The sequence below is a fragment of the Sciurus vulgaris genome, assembly GCF_902686455.1.
Source record: "Sciurus vulgaris genome assembly, chromosome: 8".
Lineage (NCBI taxonomy): Eukaryota > Metazoa > Chordata > Mammalia > Rodentia > Sciuridae > Sciurus > Sciurus vulgaris.
Window position 1 is genome coordinate 54,299,108 of NC_136468.1, and position 7,977 is coordinate 54,307,084.

General features: G+C 34.7%; 1 protein-coding gene across 1 annotated transcript in view; it reads right to left on the reverse strand.

Annotated features, from left to right (window-relative positions):
• ZNF804B (zinc finger protein 804B) overlaps positions 1 to 7,661 on the reverse strand; it is a gene marked incomplete at its 3' end in the record, with an annotated part of 529,013 nt that extends 521,352 nt beyond the window's left edge. Inside the window, exon 1 of the mRNA XM_079151656.1 lies at positions 7,076 to 7,661. Within this exon, the coding sequence (XP_079007782.1) occupies positions 7,076 to 7,183 (108 nt within the window). The 5' untranslated portion in view covers positions 7,184 to 7,661. The remainder of the gene's footprint in view (positions 1 to 7,075) is intronic.
• Between the last annotated feature and the right edge of the window lie 316 nt (positions 7,662 to 7,977).

The window sequence follows — 7,977 nt, forward strand, 5'->3', positions numbered from 1 at the left end:
ATGTATGAATGGTAAACAGAGAAGAAACATGAATGGCTGAGTTGGGGAACAGGCAGAGCAGGATGGTTCTCATCATTTTGAGGATATAATGCATTTATAGTTAAAAGTATTATGCCAAAAGTTATGTGTAAACCAAAGAAAAAGATACTGAAAAAATTGACAATCATTTGAATGAAAGGAAAAAGGATTGATAAGAAGATGTATAAGGAGGTAGAATATCATTTAGAAAAATCAAACTTGGGGCTGGGGAGATAGCTCAGTCAGTAGAGTGCTTGCCTTGTAAGCACAAGGCCCTGGGTTCGATCCCCAGCACACCCCAAAAAAAAGTCAAACTGGCAGAATCTGTTTCAAAACAAACTATATTTTGCCTCTTATACCCACAGAAGAGCAAAATAAAATTTACCAAAAGGAATTTGCCAATTGTCAAAGACAAAAATTGGCAGACCTAATTATGTTTGCTAGAAATGAACAGAATGAATACTGTCCATGAATCATTCTCAAAGTTGCCTAGTACAAAATCCTGAGTGGCATCCCCATATCTGGGCATTCTATATTTTATTGTTTATTTATAGTTTGACTTGCTTTGACAACAGACATAAGTCATTTGAAAGAAACTTTATGGATTAAAACAACATAATATAATTTTTAAAAGAATGAGAGACATGGGACATAAAATTAAAATAAGAGCTGCACTGGAAATAGAAGATATCAGAGGTGTGGATATCACATTGCTTTGAAGGTCAACATCAATCCCTATTGCTTTGCTAAGCCATAGATTTGTCTCTGGACTTCTTATCAGCATAAGGAGGAAAGAAAAGGAAAAGAATTCAATAGATAGACTATTTTTCTATAAAGAAAAAATACATCAACAGCCCTTCAGAGGTATATGTTTATATTTTTATATCAAGTTTGAACGAAAGATGATTTTATTTCAACACCTGTTTTTAGGGGTCCATTTCTGGAAAATTAAAGATCATTAGTGAATATTTTAAAAAACAAATAAAAAAATTCCTTTTCCATTTTAAATACTAAAAATATTCCTTTAAAATGCTTTGACTTCAATAATCTAAGAATGTCTTAGTTTTAACTCATAATGTTGTCTAAAGTAAGAAGTAATTCATCTTTCCAGGATTTCAAGTTCAGTAAATTCTTCTAGTACTAGAGAGACTCTGTAACGTGGGGATTAGTACATCCCTATTATCATCATAACTACTTTTTAATGAAAACATATTAGATACTTAATTTCTCTCTCTAGATCTTATCCACTAAGAAAACTTGATTTGAAAAATCTATGTACAAAATGCTTTCACATCATTTTATAAGGGTTACTTGAATTTTCATGAAAAAACTATATTTGTTACAATTTGTTACAATCAAAAGATATTTTCAATAAAATCGCTTTTTAAAAATTTGTATTTGAATTCATTTTTTCAAAATATATACATATATACTTTGTATGTATAATATATACACGGTATTTAAAGATTTACCATGATGACGTATACTTTGAACAAGCCAACTTCACACTTAAGTACACTTAATAGAGTTGACATATATAGTACTCATCTTGCTCCTTGACCCAATTCAACCTTAAACCTACTGACATTTCAAGCTGTGTTAATACTTAAAACATGAATAATGTGTATTTTAGTGCACATACATTTTCCAATAGATAATTCAGTTCTTAAAATTACAAATGGTTAAATTCTATGTCAAATCCATGCCAATTTATCTGAAACATCATGCCAATATATTTTATATTTATTGTATTCCCAGATTATAGATCAGCAGCTTAAAATAGCTTATCTTCACTTTTGGTTTGTTTTGTTTTCATTTTTATCCTTTATACAAGTCTACCTGTATTTATACAAAATAATATACCATTAAAGCTAATTTTATTTTTGAAATCAAAGTTCATTTAGGGATAATGTGTATTTTATGATCAAATTTTAGTAAAATACTGACATTTGATACTTTAACAAAACGTCATTCATATAAAAACCATGCTATATATATTAATTTTGTATCTAAAGGAAACAAATCAAGGGATATGATCCATCAAATTTTAATTTTGAAGCAAATATCATATAATCTAATTTAAAAATAACAAATTAGAGAATTCATTCAAATACTCATTTGATTCTTTTTATTATGGAAACTTTCTAAAGTCAAGTAAACAAATTCATTTAAGCACTAGAAAGTTGACACTTTCTTGGTAGGATTGGTAGTAACTACAAGTTTCTGAAATCGGTTAGTTGGGGGAGAGAAGAATTGAAAAGGCAATGAGAAGAAAAGAGGTTTCTTAATATGATATTAACATAAATATATGTGTTAGAACTATAATAGTGAGTCATCTTTATTGAAAATATCTGAAAGTTTTGATACAAAGGCAGTATTGTGCGTTCACGAAGTCAGGAGGAAAAAGCAGGTGCCTTCTCTACAGGAGGGCATGTCTTCATAACTGTCTTTGATGCACAAAAACTGAGTCAGCATGAGAACATTTTAAACATGTTTAACATGAACTTAGTAAGCATACTGGAAATAGACACAATTAAATATTATAATCTAGAAAAAAGAACAGGATTATCACTGTGCTCCTTTCCTGATTAAAGTTCTCTGGACGGGTGCACCTTCAAGGTGATTCATCTTTTCTAGAACTTCTTTCATTTATGGATACACACTTATAAATTTAAAGAGAGAATTTTATACAATTTTTGGTCTATTTAAAATGTTTGTTTATTTGTATGGCACCTGCTTCTATTAGGCAAGTTAAACAAATGTACAACTTAGGAAAAGGTCACTAAACATTTTTAAAAATTCAAGGACCCTAAAGGATTGCTCAGATGACAATCCCTAGAGTCACCTCCACATGTAATGCTTTAGGGGAAGACAACAGGCATTCCCAAAAACACATAGTCTTGGTTTCTAATTATGGTGCTCCCAGGAATAAGCACTTCATGAGAAATAACATCTTACCTAAACTTCAAAAGATTAATTGTTAAATGTGTGGTTGCAGATAAAATATGTAGCTGTGATTACTATTAATATTTAATCAACAGGTATCATGAATGATATTAATCACACAGAGACTAAATAAACTATAAGAAACCATACTTAAATAAATCCAAACCTGAGATGATATTTTAGGCTGCATAAAAAATCAATTCAAATAAATTTTTAATGTGACATTGAGGATATCCCTTATTTATTGAATTTGAATATGGAGGCAGAAGAACTTAAAAATTCCAGATAAACCCAAATTAATCTATAGATTACTTTCTTAATGAATGTTTTAATTATTGTAACAAAGTTTTATCTTTACATGTTTTATGGTAAAAGGCTTTGAATATATGTAACCTGTACTTGAGCACAGGTAACAGTGTGTGTATATCCATCTATCTATGTTGTGTGTTAGCATACATATCTCATGCTAATTTTTAAAGTCACCATTCAGTCATACTATTTTAGAGCTCAGAAAGGGTGGGGAATAAATATCCTAAAATGTAGTAACGGGCACATTTACTTTTTGAAAGTTGACTTTTACCATTAAGTGTTACGGAATACTCCCTTGTTTTTCTTTCATTTTCCTTAATCTGTCTCTGGAGTTAGAGCAACATAAAATATCTCAAATCAATTATTCACATTCTAATTAGGATGGAGACACAATATGTTATTTTCATACACAGTCTCTAAAAAGAAGAGAGATGCAATCATAATAAGATATGTCCATGTTTTCATTTTGAATATGGAAGTGAAATTTCACTCTCTGATTTTCAGGTTACTTATCTATGAATATTCTTTGAGAATAAATGTTTTATTTATTTTCAGAATTATCCTATTAACTATTTATTACAAGAATTTCATACAAGAATTCAATATGTTTTCTAAATGAAATTATTTGAAATAAAAATATATACAAATACATTTATTCTCTTCTCTACTTTCAGTTTATTATCACAGATTTTATAGACATGTGCCTTGATCATAACAGATTTATACAAACCCTTTAAATATATAACTGAAGACATATATCTATAATACAGTAAAATGTCTAATCCATATTATGCAGATGTAGTTATATAAGAACTATAAACAAGGAATGCTTATGTCAAAAAGAAGTTGTGGTCTTTGTCCTGTTTATAACAAAATATAAAATAGTTTTCAATGATTATATTTTATTGAATATTAATATCAGGTACTACTTTTAAACAGGTTTATCAAAACAGAAAAATATAGAATAAAATATAAAGTAGAGAGACTTGCATTAAAAAAGACCCAAAAGTTGAAGTAACAGGGAAACTGGTGAAAGTTAGTTAAATCAAATCACGATACCCCAATCTATATTTAGATAAACTGAGTCTCAGTGGATGGAAATGATTAAAGTCAATTTTAGATCATTCTGCACTAAATTTGAAAAGGTATTGTCAAGTAACTAAGAAAAAGAAAAAAATAGATGGCTGTGTTTAATAATTGTATTACCTGTGAGCTTAAGAACTTAATATTTATACTTAGGGGGGATATCAACAAATTTATGTCAACTTGAATGAGACCTGATATATTTCACATATGTGTATATATAAATGAAACCTGATATATATATGTTATATATGTATATAATGTATATGCATATATGTATATATGTATATGTATATATAATATATATATGTATATATATCAGGGATATTTTAGTTTCACACTTTGCAACTCAGTAATAAAGGAAGCCAAAATACCCTCATTGAGACCAGGAAGCTATTCAAATGTGCCAAGGCCTAGGGTCCCTTCTGGTAGCAACCTATTTTAACTTAGGGGAAAAAAATAAGTATTATGCAATAGAAAAGGAATCTTGTTTGTTGGGAGACTCAGCAACCTGCCAATGACAGAGAATGAATGAACATCAGTTCACACATGGCCCAGCTCATGTGAGCAAATATTCAAACCTTGAGAGCCATGAAAATGCCATAGTAAAATCTAGAAGAAAAAGTAAATCAATGTGGGTCTAGGAAGTACATATATAAGCTAACTCAGGGATCTTTCAATGATGCATATGAAATTTCAGTACACTCAGTTGTATAAATATTGAAGAGAACCATTCAGTGAGTCAAAGCATAGAGCCCTAAGAACAAAGTAAGTGAATTAGTATGCTAGTAAAAACTAGCCAATGTAGTAAATAAAAATAGTGTCCTGTGGGTTTAGGATGCCTGGTATGCCCTGGTCATCCAGCACAGTCACGAGGATGATGGGTTATTTTCTCACATCCACATTCACAGATCCAGATCAATGGAGTCAATCAAGCTTCTGGGAGATGAGTGACCAGAGGGAGGGAGGGAGGATTTTTTTTCATCAAGTGACATAAATTTTCTCTGTAAACTGTAGAGATTTGGGAAGATTAACACCATATTCTAATGCATTTAAATAGAACTAAACAGTGTAGGAACTATCACATTTTTCTCTCTTTATCCTCAGCTCATTAAGACATATACACTACAACGTACTATCCAGTTCAGATTTCTATAACTTCAGGGAGAGTTGTGGAGACAGCCACAGAGATTATCAAGGTGTTGGAAAATAATACCTATGAGAAAATTGGAACATTCTAAGTTTACAAGACAAAATGAGCTTAAGCAGGAATTTGAAGGATTTAAGCTTACTATAAGGAAGAGTCTCCTGACACTTGGGTTGTTAAACATTGAAGTGGTTTGCTGAAACTGCAGAAACCCCAATCTGGGGAATCTGTAAAAACAGGAGAGACACAGACCTGCTGCTCAGGATTGGATATGGGCCTTATTCAGCTGGAACTTCCCAAGTCCCTTCTAACCCTGTGAGTTTAATTGTAAGTGCTAAATAAACAGTATTTTCCTTGTAACATTTCTGACTCGGTACCATTTAAGTGTGTGTGTTGGGGGGTGCGACAACACACTTTTTGCAGTACATAAAAGCAATTAGTTTATAACAAGGAATACTAACGATATCTTTGAGTACTTGTACTTTTTGATTTTAAACTTATCATGCAAATCTTACAGAGAGCTTAATGAAATATTTTTACAATATAGTGCAGTTTTGAATAATTCACACTGATGAGCATTAAATTGTGATGGCAAGTATCAAACATAATAAAAAAACAGGAAGATTGGCAAATTAAGCTTTTCCTCTCTATATCATACAGGCTAAAATATTGTGTTTTTTTGTTTTTTTTTTGTTTTGTTTTGTTTTGTTTTTGTTTTGTTTTGTTTTGTTTTTACATTAGGCTACAAAGTTTCTCATTAAGTTGGGATACTTACTTATTCATAGTCCAAAACATTTTTTTCTTGAAACACACCTGAATCCTTAAAATAGTAATTTGTAGTACCAAAGATGAATTGAGGATACACTTAAGTCTTAGATTCTGATGAAAGTACTTCATATAAAATATTGAATTAATCAGATGGTAACTAGATTGAATAGTTTACTAAGCTAAAAAGAAGTCAGTCAAATTGAATGTTGACATATTTATATATAATATAAAACAGTCCAATTTGGATTCCACAAGGGAACTCTTTTGCTTCCCCAGTAAAGAACCTAATAGTTAACCATTAGATTTAATCAAGTTTTAACAACCAACACCTTTCCTTTTGCCAATGAGCTGAGGCAAAATCTTTAAAGAGTTTATTATCTTATAAAGTAGCAGCAGCATTATTAACCTAATCTCGGCTGATGACTTCACAAAAGCACATTATAAAGTGCCACTCAAACTTTCTACACTTCCCAAATCCACAAATTCCTAAGTTGACAGCATCCTCACAGCCCTGCAGTTAACTGCATTCAGTAAATATTTGCATCCATAGCACCACAGATCTTAATGACTGTTGCAAACGCGCATGTAAACACACGCTCCTCTCTGTGTATTTGTCAATAAATTGTATAAACAGACATAATATACTTGTAGGTAAGGCTTAAGAAATTCCTCACCCACCCATTGTATCAGGACAGTATCTCTCAATATCTTTTTTAGTTGATGTTGATTTTAACGTGGGTAGTGTGAGTGTGTGTGTGTGTGTGTGTGTGTGTGTGTGTGTGTGTGTACACGCGCGCACATTACCGGTGAGGGGGATCCATTCTTGCAGAGGGGCCCTCGGAAGACTCCTTTAATGCCCCGGTAGTGCCCATTGCTGAGATGTCTCGAACTGATGACCAGGTAACAAGCCATGTGGGTCCAGGCGGGAGGCTCAGAGTCTCAACTCCTCTTCAGGCGACCAGCGTGGGATTGTGGGCTGGTTTCTCAGCAGCAGCAGTGACTGCCACCTCCTGAGAAGAGTACAGCAGTAAGCCCGGGACGCAGCAGCGCCCGCGTGTCCCTGTTCCTCACGCGGCGCTGGATTTCTACTGCCAGTAGCGGCTGCTGCGACTGAGGCGTTGGTGGCGGGAGTGGCAGCCACAGAACACTTATGGGTCCCAGCGAGCCAGTCCACATGCTGGTCTGAAGAGGTGGCTGCTCAACCGCGGGCCGGATATATATATAGTGTGTGTGTGGATATACACACACGCATAGACACTGAGGACAACTTCCCGGGTCGGGGTCTGCCAGGAAATTAGGACCCCCGCCAACCCACCACACACACAGCGCCTTCGCACCTAGTGCACGTCCCTGGGATGCTCAGGCATGGGGTCCCCATCTTCTGATCCGGGGCATCCCCGGGCCGGGCTGTGGGATGCGGTTCCAGGAATTCAGCAACAGCAGCTGTGCCGGGAGAGTGGCAGGGAGTCCTTGGAAGCGCCAAAGCACTGGCCCCCGCTGCAGTGGCGGGGAGAGGAAGAAGGAGGCGACTGGCGGTCTGGGACGAGGACAGGGTGCTGGGGACGCGGCGACTTCAGAGCGGGGGCAGTTAGCGCCGCGGCTGGAAGCCGTGGGCTCTGGCCAACTGGGAGGCTCCGGATGCTCCGGGCGGGAGGCGAGGAGGTGACAGCTGCCGCGGCGGTCGCGGGAGGCACTCGGTGCTGTGC